Here is a 14,334-nt window from a genome sequence, read left to right as displayed (position 1 = left end):
TCTGTGCAAGCTGTAACTTGACTAAAAAATTAAGATATTTTAATGAAATTTGGTATACATGTTTCTTGGTACTGTAAGACGGTTGGTATTGCAGATGGGCGTAATCGGACCGCTGTCACGCCCACAAAACGCCAATAATCAAAAACAAATAAATTGCCATAACTAAGCTCCGCAATAAGATACAAGAGTGTTATTTGGTACACAGGATAACATTAGGAAAGGGTATCTGCAGTTAAAAATTTTTTTTAAAGTGGGCGTGGTCCCGCCCCTAATAGGTTTAATGTGCATATCTCCTAAACCACTAATGCTATAATAACAAAATTCACTGTAAGCAAATTTTTTTAGCACCTCTATTGACGGTGTGAAAATGGGTGAAATCGAGTGACAAGCTCCCTCCCTCCCCATATACCGGTACTGTTAAAAACTACTAAAAGCGCGATAAATCAAGCACTAAACATGCCAGAGACATTAAATTTTATCTCTGGGATGGTATCAGATGACTTTATCGGAACCGCGTTCAAAATTAGTAAATGGGCGTGGCACCGCCCACTTTTAGGTGAAAACCCATATCTTGGGATTTGCTTAACCGATTTCAACCAAATTCGGTGCATAACGCTCTTTTATTATTTTTATGTTATAGTGCGAAAATGGGCAAAATCGGACTACAACCACGCCTATTTCCCATATAACACCATTTTCAATTCCATCTGATTCATTCACTTTCCACTATGCATATCAAGCAACAATGATTATATCGGGGTAAAACTGTGACCAAAAATTATCTAAATGGAACCAAAACTGTTCAAGCTCCTAAGTACTAAATATGTGGACCCCAGTGCCTATAGTTGACCTTCTACCGAAAATATTGGTCAAACCACAAAGAAATCTCAATCGAGTATACCATTTGAGTTTGCGAGAGTATAAAATGTTTGGTTACATTCGAACTTAGCCCTTCCTTACTTCTTTTTTGTTAGTTTTTATTCCCGTATTTGGGACTACCATTACAAAATGAAAAAAATCTTTAATTCAAATGTGGCTAAATGAGCTATCTATTATATTATTCCCAGCAAACATCCCTGCACACGCACCACACACCACTTCACAAGCAACACTGATAAATTCCAACACACCACAACATTACCATCCACTCCTGAAAACACCACACACCAATACATACAACTTTACACAATTCACCGAGGGATACCAACACACACCACACCTTCAACACACCCACGATCTCACCACTACCCAACGAACAAAAGGGATGGACGATTGGACACGGGTTCCTTTTTACGATCGATCGCCGTCGTATACGCTTGAGCTGAGTCCTGTTGTGCGCCAACCCGGATATCTATATTTTCATCTCGTTTTCAAATCATTTTTAAACAACTTTATAGTTTGAAAGACTAAATAAAATTGCAAGTTAGAAAAGCCTTTATAGCCATATTTGTTCTGTTTCATTTCGGGAGCGTGTGAAAGTGGTGAGTGTTGTGGTGCACTTTAGTACTCAACTATTTATGGTCCTTCGAGCCCTAGTGGACGGCACTATGGGTGTTTAAAAAAAAAAAAAAAATACATTTCTAAAAAGAAAAAAAACCTTAAGTGATATTCATATACATATAGAAAAACAGTGCAGTTACCAAACAAGAAAAAAAAAAAAAGCAAAATTACAGTAATGTAACAGTACGTGCAGTTAAAAAAAAAAAAAGGAAAAAAATGCTTTAGTTTAAAACAAAGTGCGGTGACAAACGAAAAATACATATGTACATATATAAGTGCAATAAGTGCAGTGCAGTGCATATAGCCACATAACTGGAATACTGTTAAACAAAAAAAAAAAAAATTAATTACAAAGTATAATTACTCATATGTACATATAAGTGCTAAATAAGTGCAGTGCAGTGCATATACACTAGAATGCTGGTAAACAATAAAAATAAAAAAATAAAAGTTCAATAAATATTAAAAACACATAAAACAATAAAAATAACAAAACGGGCGCGAAGCTTAATACAAAACATAAATCAAAAAAGCGGGCGCGATACAAAATACATACCACAAAATATATATAAACCAACAGCGGGCGCGATACAAAAAAAAAAAAAAATTAATCCAACAGCTGGGACAACTACACCTTATAACGTCCACTTATATCTCCCACAACCCCTGCAGGAAATCAGAGTGAGTTGTATCGCTTCCTCTTAATGAGTATATTTACATGTATATATGTATGGCAAATTACGTTTTTTTTTCCATATAAAAAACGAAATTAATATTTAAATATAACGGACACCAAACTGTCTGCAATTTACGGTTTAATTTACGGAAAGAGCCGAAAACAGTTTGGTACATATTATATATATATCTCTACATACATATACATATATATATAGATATATATACGGGTATCGAAAATAGCCATATTACATAGGGTGATTTCCTTGTATGCTTACATTTGTGTATTAAAAACACACTTTACGTTTCCAACAACACACCAAAATATTCAAGTATTCACTTGCAAACTTTTCCAGCAATACCCCTTACGCTTAACAAAGCAATAAGCAGGATTGCGTCAAACCAAGTAAGCTAAGGCAAATTCAGAACCTAACCGAAAACATAAAAAAAAAAAAAAAAAAAAAAAAAAAAAAAAACAAGCAGAAATTTACATACATACATATATGCAATTTAGTTACAAAATATATACATACGTACATACAATATAGCACATCTTCATATGCACATATATATACTTAATCTAACAACAACCATATACATATATATATTAAAATACATTTTATATAATTGCCAAGAGCAATACATATATGTACATACATAAATTCAATTTTATCTTTTAACATACGTGTACAAGATCATAATTTGATACATATATATATACATTTTACGAGAATACCTGCGGTCTATTATTCTCCTTTTCGCGGTCTTTTCATATATACACGCGCATTTACATACATACCGGCACAGGTTTACAAACATACGTACTTCGCTTCAAAGTCCACATTGGCAAATATACCGCAATACCCCTTGTTCTTTGTTAAACAAAAACAAGTAGGATTGCATATATACATATAATATTCTAAGTCCACATTGGCACATATTCGCAATACCCCTTGTTCTTTGACCAACAAAAACAAGCAGGATTGCGCAAAACATAATATAATACATACATACATATGTACAAAGCACATTGATCTCTAAGACGAGCTCTCAATTGCGCATAACGACAAGTACATATGTATCAGCTGATCCGCTTATAGGTATACCCTATAGGAATTGCGGACGAATAATACATACACATCAAATTAAAAATAAAATCATTCGCGTTTTATAATAATCAATTAAATAAATAAATAAAAATAAATATAAAAAAATTATTGCGAGTGAATACGAACGGTACAAACTAAATACGCGAAATTTTGCTTACTTAATCAAATTAAAAACTCTTACTCTCTTAAAAGAGTTCAGTTATTCATACGAGTTAATACGACGATTAAAAACGTCATTGATTCACTTGGTTTATTCATAAAAAAAAAAAATAAAAAAATATATATATATATATAAGAAAACAAAAAAAAAAAAAACTTCTTTTCTTAAAAGATAGATAGAAGAAGATATTTATTACACTGAAAATATTTAAATTTATTTCGGCATACCTTTTTAAATGAGCTCAGACTCAAAAGAATCAAAAATATCTCAATTGTTAAAAGTACCAAAGATGATTTCAGATGATAAAAGTCCATGTACACCTGCAGAAGCTACACGCTCGAAGCAAGGTGCTACAAAGCAAAAGAGGGGTAAAGACATTTTTTACACTAAATTCATTGCTGAGAGTGACAGTCTAATACGATACTGCACTCGATTTTCATCTTCGCCGATTCAAGAAAATTCTGAATCGGTATTAGAAATTAAAAAAGACAATCTTGACAATTTTTGGAAACGTCTCCAAGCTGCATATGACGCAATTCTAGAATCTGACGACTCAGATCTACCAGAAAATTTCAAATCTTCGGCTTACGCCAAATACGAAAACTGTTTAGACCAGTTCGAAGAAACTAAAGCAATGATTTTCGATCAACTTAAGCTAATAAAAGCAATTGCACCTACTCCACATCAGCGAGTAGAGCTGCCACAAGTACAAAGTCATGAGGCAAGTTCAGGCATTCATCTCAAGGTGCCCACATGTGATACAGAAATATTTCATGGTGGTTATGAACAATGGCCGTCCTTCCGGGACATGTTTACAGCCGTTTACATAAACCACCCAAAATTAACAAACGCACAAAAATTGTATCACCTCCGATACAAAACAAAAGGTCAAGCAGGCGTCATAGTCAAACAGTTCGCACTAAATGACGATAATTTCAATCTGGCTTGGGAAGCTCTTAAATCAAGATTCGAAAACGAAAGAATATTGGTCGATAAACAAATATCGATATTAATGAACTTGCCAAAAATTCAAAGGGAAACTAGTGAAGAATTTATCAAACTTCAATCCACTGTTTCAAATTGTTTGTCGGTTTTATCGACACAAAATATTCCCACAGACAGCTGGGATCCAATACTGGTAAACATATGCACTGCCGCATTACCAGAAAAATCATTACTTCTATGGGAACAATCGCTCTCATCACGAAGAAAATGCCCCACGTGGCAACAAATGAAAGATTTCCTAACTACCCAATATGAAATCGCAGAAAGGGTAGATAAAAAAATGGTCAGAACGAAACCCGTTCAACATGACCTAAATAGAAGCTTCCACAGACCACAAGCCAGTACCAACAACAATGTAAATAGAAGCTTCTTCAAAAATCAAACGTTCACATCCGAACAGTACAAGCAAACGTCATGCGAACTATGTACAGGGGGGCATAAGCTCAAATCTTGCGAGAGATTCAAAAAGATGAATATTTTCGATCGAAACAATTTTATAAAAACCAAAAAACTTTGTACAAATTGCCTATCACATGCACACACACTTAAAGAGTGCGAAAGCAAATTTAATTGCGTTTATTGTCATAAACGACATCATTCAATGCTGCATTACAGCACATTTTCCAGCTCACCCCCAAACAGCGCAAATACAAAAAGAGCCACGGGTTTAGTTGCAACAGCAAATCCCGAAGTGCGAAATCCCGATAATTGCCAAGAAGCACCATGCTGCTCAAAGGCATTAAAAACCCAAACGCTACACAGCGAAATTCAAAGTAGAGTACTACTACCCACAGCAGTCGTCTCCATCGAACACCGAGGAGAGCTGTTTAAACTTAGAGCCTTAATAGACCAAGGATCACAACGATCATTCATAGCGTCTAGGGCTCAAAATAGGCTACAACTGCCAACAAAACTAGCCAATTTTGAAATTACGGGAATGGGCGGAAGAGTAGTCCAAAACTCGAATAAAATCTGCCCCATTACCCTAATTTCCCCCCAAGCGGATAAGCACATACAAGCAGAAGCTATAGTCTTACCGCAACTTACAAATATGCTTCCAAGCTATCACATAAATAGCAAGCATTGGCAAAAGGTTTCACACCTAAAGCTAGCAGATCCCAACTGCAACACTCCCGCTCAAATAGACCTTCTATTAGGCAGCGATCTCATACCACAGATAATACTCGAAGGTATTGAGAAAATTTCAAATACACTTCTGGCACAAAATACTATTTTTGGGTGGATCCTAAGTGGACTAGTTTCGGAACCAGTTACCACCATGACCACTCAGGTTGAGGAAATCTCAAACGAATACCTCAATTCACAATTGAAAAAATTTTGGGAGTTAGAAGAACTCCCCCCCATATCAATCACAACCCCTGAAGATCAGTATTGTGAAGACTTTTACAAAGCCACAACTACTAGATCAGATAATGGTCGGTATGTCGTACGACTACCACTAAAACAACAATTCCCTAACACAATCGCCTTAGGTCACTCTCGCACCGCTGCTATACAGCAGTTTTTAAGTATGGAAAAAAACTTACTTAAAAAAGGTGAGCTTAAGCCAGAATACGATGGCGTGTTGGAAGAATACCTCCATTTAAACCACATGGAGGAAGTAAGCCCATGCGAAAAAATCACAAATGGCAAATATCACTCATTTTACTTGCCTCATCACGCAGTAGTAAAGCCAGACAAAAAAACAACTAAAGTAAGAGTTGTTTTTAATGCATCAAGATCTACTAGCTCGGGGAATTCCCTAAATGATATTCTATTTACGGGACCCACGCTCCAACCAGATTTAATGCTACTAATTTTAAATTGGCGTATATTCAAATACGTATTTAACGGAGACGTCGAAAAAATGTATAGACAAATAGTCGTACATAAAGACGATCAAGATTTTCAGCGAATTATTTTCCGAAAATCTCCCAATAGTCCACTCCGCGACTATAAATTGAAAACAGTTACCTTTGGCGTCAACTGTGCCCCATATTTAGCCATTCGAACACTGCACGAATTGGCAGAAAACACCAAGTCAGAGTTTCCTCTGGCAACCCAGGTGTTAAAAACACAAACGTATGTAGACGATATTCTGTCTGGAAGTCACAGTCTTCCACAAGCATACGAGTCACTAGCACAAGTGACACAAGCCCTCAAAACCGCAGGGTTTCCGTTAAAAAAGATAACGGCGAACCACCCTAATATCTTAAAGAACATACCTAATGAAAATTTGTTAGATACTAATTTCCTGAAATTCGAAAAGGAAAGTACAACAAAAACTCTGGGGATCCAATGGAATGCGATATCTGACAAGTTTTCATACACTACAGAGTCAATATCTGCATTATCTGCCATAACAAAGCGGCAAATTCTATCCTCTGTGGCGAAACTTTTCGACCCCGCAGGATGGCTTTCGCCAGTTATGATACAAGCCAAAATTCTAATACAAGAATTATGGTTAGATGGAACCGACTGGGACGAACAAGTAAAACCACTGCGTTTAGAAAAGTGGTCCCAGTTTGCGAGCAATCTAAATGATATCTCACAGATACAAATCCCACGATGGGTAAATTATGCCCCAGAGCACAAAGTCGAACTACACGGCTTCTGTGACGCTTCTGAAAAGGCATATTGCGCAACTATATATGTTCGCACACAAAGCGACAATGCGACCACATGCCACTTACTAGTAGCAAAAGCAAAAGTGGCTCCTTTAAAAACAATAAGTCTACCACGACTTGAATTATGTGGAGCGCTACTACTAGCCAAACTCGTGTCCATCGTACAAACGCATTTAAACATGGCACAATACAAACTATATCTGTGGTCCGATTCTGAAATCGTACTCGCCTGGTTAGAAAAACCACCACATGCATGGAAGACGTATATTTCCAATCGAACGTCTCAAATCCTTGACCTAGTAGGATCAGCCACTTGGCGACATGTAGCCAGTGCTGACAATCCTGCTGATCTAGGTACAAGAGGATGCAAACCCCTGCATCTTGCCACCACCACCCTCTGGTGGAATGGCCCCCGATGGTTAACAAAATCTTCCGATTCTTGGCCACAATCGCCCATGCGCAATATAATTGCCCCAGAAAGTCGAAAAATCGACTCCTTTCATGCAACATCGGATGATACTGACATCCTTGAGCGATTCTCATCGTTCCCCCGAGCCCTCAGAGTAGTTGCATACATGATCAAATTTATAGAGCAGCTCAAAACTAAAGTTAACGGAACACCTCCAATACACCCCCAATGCGATACATTAACGCACCTACACTTACAAAAAGCAAAAGGCGCTCTTATCGCATCTACGCAAACGCGCTACTTCAGCCGAGAAATATCATTGCTAAAAGATTCGAAGCCAATCGATAAAAAGAGCTCACTTTTAGTACTAAATCCATTTCTGGACACAAAGGGTTTGCTTCGTGCGAATGGTCGGCTTGTCAACTCCAGCCTGACATACAACGAACGACATCCTATAATCATACCAGAAAAAGCACGGCTTGCCACATTATATCTGCATTATGTCCACATACTGATGCTACACGCTGAGCACCGCCTCATGCAACAAATAGTCCGCCAAGAGTTTTATATTCCCCGTCTTAAGCCTCAAATAAAGAAATGCATTTACATGTGCAAAGTTTGCACAACGTACAAGCAAAAAATGCGAACGCAGATAATGGCAGCACTTCCACCTGAACGCTGCAACTTTGCTCTGCCCTTCACAACAACAGGTGTCGATTTTGCTGGGCCTTTCCAGATAAAGGCTTCAATGTTAAGATCTCCCACTTTAATGAAAGGCTATGTGGCAGTTTTTGTTTGTTTTACGACAAAAGCTGTTCACCTTGAGCTATGTACAAATCTGACGACAGAGGCTTTTCTCGCGGCATTCGCTCGCTTCGTCGGACGGCGTGGTTTTCCTTCAAAAATTATGAGTGACAACGGCAAAACGTTTATTGGAGCCAAAAGAGCCACTGAGAAACAGTTTGTGGACTTTATCCAACAAGTCTCACCTGAGATTGTACAGAAGTACGCACCCCAAGGCATTAATTGGCAGTTCATCCCCCCAAGCGCTCCTCATATGGGTGGTTTATGGGAATCAGCTGTAAAAAGCTTCAAATCCCACTTCAAAAAAGTAGCTGGAAACTACAAGTTTAATTATGAAGAATTCTCGACCTTATTAATTCGAATTGAAGCCGTACTCAATTCACGGCCAATCACAATCCTCTCGCAAGATCCCTCCGATTTCACCGCCCTAACTCCTGGGCATTTTCTCAAAGGAGCACCCATTCTGGCCATACCTGAGCCAGACGTGGAGTCGCTATCCTTATTAAACCGATGGGAAAGAATCAAAATTCTCCATCACAATTTTAGTCGCCGCTGGAAAGAAGATTATCTAAAGGACCTCCACAAGAGGTACCGCTGGAAAGCTCCAGAAAAGGCGCCGAAGCTTGGAGATTGCGTGCTAGTACACGATGATTGTCTCCCCCCTACCGAATGGCGGCTTGGTCGCATAGAAAAGCTACATTATGGCTCCGACGGTCATATAAGAGTAGTTGATCTCCGTACCCAAAGCGGAACGCTTACCAGACCGCTCGTGAAGCTGTGCTTTCTACCAACCGCAGATATAAACGAAAAAGCAAATGATAAACGATAAACCGATCATAATCCCGAAAACGCAATTCATAACCGTTTCAATAAATCGACTAAAAAACACGAAAAGACAATAACTCGCAAACTCGACAACAATCCGTATATATAAGTATATAAGTATATAAACTAACGAGTCGATCAATATGACGACCCTCTCATGCTACCAAGAGTTGTAGAATGCCAATTTCAACTTATATCTTAAAACTTTATAAAGCCCAATAATCTTTTCTACATAGATAACTATGGACGCAGATGCACCTATGCCAACGCCTGCTATTCGGTCGGCTATCAATGTGCCGCGACCTGGGGTTACTCCAGCGCCCCGATCTGTAACTGCAACCGCTCCTACAGCCGCTCCTCGAAGTAGCGCACGACCGTCACCCACAGCAAACAGGGAACCGCAGCGCGTCCGGTGCATCATTTGCCGCCGCCCTCACCGACTACAACACTGCAACATTTTTAGAGGCATGCAACCGATGCAACGCCAGCAAATTGCCCAGGCTCATGGGCATTGTCTCAATTGCTTGACAGCGGCACATAACACACAGGAGTGCACGTCCGTCAATCTGTGCCAAATATGCGGCAGGTTGCATCATACGTTGCTCCATCGCAACCCGAGACGTGACATCGGTCGGCCGCCTGCCCCGCGCAGCCGCCCTCCAAGTAGACAACCACTATCTACTCGGGCAATACAGCATCGACGACCAGCAGCCCCTCCTGTGTCCCGATTAAGGAGCCACCGAAACGAAGCACCAATGATGCGCCGGCACTCTAGGCCGCAATATCGCCGCTCTACGGGACTGAGCAACGTTGTAGCAACGCTTCAACAGCTGCAACGACTCTTAGGCTAAACATTCGCCTAGGGGGGCCGGGATGGCTAAATGAGCTATCTATTATATTATTCCCAGCAAACATCCCTGCACACGCACCACACACCACTTCACAAGCAACACTGATAAATTCCAACACACCACAACATTACCATCCACTCCTGAAAACACCACACACCAATACATACAACTTTACACAATTCACCGAGGGATACCAACACACACCACACCTTCAACACACCCACGATCTCACCACTACCCAACGAACAAAAGGGATGGACGATTGGACACGGGTTCCTTTTTACGATCGATCGCCGTCGTATACGCTTGAGCTGAGTCCTGTTGTGCGCCAACCCGGATATCTATATTTTCATCTCGTTTTCAAATCATTTTTAAACAACTTTATAGTTTGAAAGACTAAATAAAATTGCAAGTTAGAAAAGCCTTTATAGCCATATTTGTTCTGTTTCATTTCGGGAGCGTGTGAAAGTGGTGAGTGTTGTGGTGCACTTTAGTACTCAACTATTTAAAATGTTACTTCAATTATTATTTCAATGCAATATTCGCAACCCTGCCTCAGAGGCACTAATTGAGCAAAGTTTTATCCTTTTGTATTCATTCATGTCTGATTTGTATCCTGTAAAGTAAAAAAATCATAAATCAAAAATTAAAATGGTATTATCTTAGAAGTAGGCATCGTTGTGGTTCTGTTCCGCCAATTTTTGATACTTTGTGGTCTTTTGGTCTTCTTGGGTGCAGAGTTTAATGTCTCTGACGCATTTTTTTATTGAGTCATCGCACTTTTAGTAGTTTTCAACATAAATGTTATATGGGGAGTAATCTGATTTCACCCATTTTCACACAGTCAAAGGGAGTGCAGAAAAGATTTGTCTTAAGCTACTTTTATTGCTTTACCTTAAGTGGTTTGGAAGATATGTATACTACACCTATTAGAGGGCGGGTCCAGTTTTTCAAAATTTGTAAAACCACAAATGCCTCTCAATGTGATTTGTTTTACCAAGTAAAAAATTGTTTTTTATTGAGGAGTTTAGTTAAAACTTTTCTGTGGACGATTCCATCCATTCCAACTTTCACATGGTGTGTACAAAGTTTCATCAAGATATAATATTTAAATTTCTACTAAAGTTACAGCTTGCAGAAACGGACAGACTGACAGACAGTCAACCTAATTTCAAATTGTCGCGTGAATCTGATCATTTATATTTATAACTCTATATCTATCTCGATTAGTTCTGTGTGATAGAAACAATTGTTAGGTGAACGAAAGTTTTATACTCCGTAGCAACCTATTGCAAGAGTATAAAAATGTTGCGATAGAATTCAGCATTATTCAGCTGGATTACAATCATATTTGATATATTAGTAACTTATATTATAGTTAGGTTTTATGCTCTCTTAGTTAATTAACTCAAACGCTATATACAATACATACATATGTGATATAAACTCAATCAAATTCGCTCAATTTCATATACTAGGCTTATTACGAAAAAGTTCACCAGAGAAACGGAAATCAAAATATTAAATATAAGGCACTTTCCTTACGTCTAGACCGATTTTATTCGTATTCAGTGCTTAACGCTTAAGAATATCCACTTTATATCATTTAAATACATACATACATACATATATTGACGAAAATAAATATTACATCGGGTGTACTTGGATCTGTACTGATTGCATTAACTTTTCACATTACTCAAGTTCACTTCATTTTTATGAAGTTAAATCCCACACAGACCGACATAAACTGTAGAAACCGACACATTTCGTATAAAGTCTGCAAGAAAAGTAAAAATCATGTACATTTGTATATACATAAGTAGTATATAGGAGCTGGGGTAATTTGTAGACTGATTTCACACATTTTCGGCTAGTGCCGAAATCCAATATTATAGGTTCACTTAATTTTGCTTAGATATCCTACATACTTGTATTGATCGATATATACGGTATAAATCACAGTTATTAGAAAGAGTGTAAATTGTTTAAATAAGATAAGCTTCCCCTACACATACACACCACTCTACGCGGCAAAAACTGGCGCACCCTCCACATCACCAATACACCACAAATTAGAAAACACCATAGTCGATGACGCCACACTCGCAAACAATATACATCGTACCTGTACACTACCCTACTCATCAAAAAGGATGGGCAACAGGTCAGCCTACAACGTTAGTTTTTAAGCATGCGACAATTCGATTCATCCACTATCCCAAGAACCACGTCAACAATTTCCGATTACAACAGCAATCCGGCCCGCTATAAACCTTTTTGATCCAAAGCGATACGGCTTCGTTCAATCCGTATACCTGCATCAGCCTCCGAAATGTACAAATAAACTAAGCAAATAAATATTTGATCTTAGGAAAAATAACAATTATTTAAAGTTTAAAATTGTCTTAATAAATTGTTTGTTATACACTTGGTGACACGGGCATTTTAATTTCGTATATGTTACTCACACAATTACAATTTCAGTTTTAAACACACATTTTGGCCGATATACTTTGTATAAAGTGAACCGGAAGTTCGAATATATAATATTTATATAAGGGATAGTATTGACCCGATTTTATCAATTTATGGCACAAGATCATGCTGTTATCATAAAAAACAATTTATCCCGATTTCAGCACTAGACCTCTCATATTCAATTCAATTGGTCGAATCGTTCCTGAGATATGGGATTACATTTAAAGCTGTGCGGTGCCACGCCTGTTGCAAATTTAACTCGTCTTGTCATCCTAATCATTTATATATGTAGATATATCTCTTTATATAATATATCTCAATAACACAGAACTATTATACTCTGTGCGACATGTAGTGAAATCCTTGCTAAAATTTCTTACTCCCTTTGACCACGTTTTCAACTTTCTATAAATTAAAATTGCTTTTTATTCGTTCATCATTCAGTAGTTATATATAAACTTTTGGGGAATCAACTGAATTCTTTTTTCGACATTGCCAGTTGCCCTCATATGTGTATATAAAGACTTTGGTAAGCTTACCATATATCCATGAAATACTGATTGTTTCTAAAATCGCTAGACCAAAAATAACAAAAGTTCCTCCATAAAAGTCCACTAAATTTAATATCCATTGACCTCCCTGAAAGTTGAAAATATATATTATTATTACATAAATATCTAGTAGTCAATAGTCACTACCGGTGTAACGTATATTATGCTCGCAAGAAACCCACATATGCATGTCAGCAGTGCTACTTTCCAGTATTGAAGTGATTTAAATTGATCGCATATTATAGTGACAATAGTAGAGTGTAGCGCCACAATAGATCCAACTCCCAATACAAACAGCATAAAAAAGAAAAGTATGGCGAAAATCTGTGGAACTGCTTGAAATTTGGCAATGGCATCCGGATAGGAAATGAATGCAAGACCAGTACCACTTTTGACGACTTCTTTGATGTCTGTAATTTGAAGGTTATGAGCCAAATTTCCAAGAATACCAAAAATAGATACACCAGCCAGTAAGCTTGTAAAGGTATCTAATGTTGTAACTATCATAGCGTCCCTGAAAATAATTGATAATATACTATGTATTTATATTTTCATCCTATGACTGTTCTTTATTTGTACACAATTAGGCAAATATAAACTTAAATGGCTATTTTCTAGCTTACCTATAAATGCCGTGATCAAAATGATTATAAGAAGAAAACATAACTATTGGACCAAGTCCAACTGCCAGAGAGAAAAAACATTGTACCACAGCCTCCTTCCACACCTGCAAAAAAAAAACATAAAGATTTCGGTTCGTACATATTATATTAAACATATAATATATGTAATAAATATGCATAAAATTTACTATATAAAAGTACTCAATGAAAATTACCATTATTAAATGCAACAATCACTCTTATTATGTTTAATGGCATACTTCTGTAAATAACTGGCTTACTTTCATCCGTTTTTAGACTATAATCAAATAAATTTTATTGCAAAGATTATATATTTCATAAAATTCGGCAAATGTCTTTGATTTTATCCTAAAAACAGATGAAATCGGTTCATTCAGATAAATATCAAAATATGCAAAATATTTTAATAATTTAATTCTATTTGTGGCATACATCGGCACTAACGGGGAAAACATTTCGCTAAGAGAAAACATCTCTGTTAACCACGTTATATAGTGTAATATAATATTATAGCTGAATTGAAATCTCCAATAAGATACCCACATATATTTTTATTTAGTAAAACGAATCGCATTAGCTATTTTTACAAATTTTGAAAAAGAGAATTGCCCAGCCCCCTAATAAGTTTGATGTACATATCTTCCAAACCACTTAAGCTACATCACCCACAATAGCTCAGGACAAATATTTTCG

At 37.3% G+C, this 14,334-nt stretch overlaps 1 protein-coding gene and 1 pseudogene across 3 annotated transcripts in view; one reads left to right on the top strand and one right to left on the bottom strand.

The window, feature by feature from the left end:
- LOC106620876 (Nutrient Amino Acid Transporter 1) overlaps positions 1–14,334 on the bottom strand; it is a 72,351-nt gene that overhangs the window by 11,416 nt on the left and 46,601 nt on the right. For all 3 annotated transcript variants that reach the window (XR_011396759.1, XM_036362145.2, XM_014239526.3), the window contains exons 6-8: positions 13,621–13,724; positions 13,145–13,511; positions 12,986–13,085 (exon numbers count right to left, since the gene is read on the bottom strand). Coding sequence is in view for 2 of the 3 variants with exons in the window: in XM_036362145.2 (XP_036218038.1) it covers positions 12,986–13,085; positions 13,145–13,511; positions 13,621–13,724 (571 nt within the window). In the remaining variant the exon portion in view is untranslated. The remainder of the gene's footprint in view (positions 1–12,985; positions 13,086–13,144; positions 13,512–13,620; positions 13,725–14,334) is intronic.
- Positions 1,038–10,470, top strand: LOC138857609 (uncharacterized; annotated as a pseudogene).

Source organism: Bactrocera oleae, chromosome 5, assembly GCF_042242935.1.
Source record: "Bactrocera oleae isolate idBacOlea1 chromosome 5, idBacOlea1, whole genome shotgun sequence".
NCBI classification, from domain to species: Eukaryota; Metazoa; Arthropoda; class Insecta; order Diptera; family Tephritidae; genus Bactrocera; species Bactrocera oleae.
This window is presented reverse-complemented; position numbering and strand designations above follow the sequence as displayed.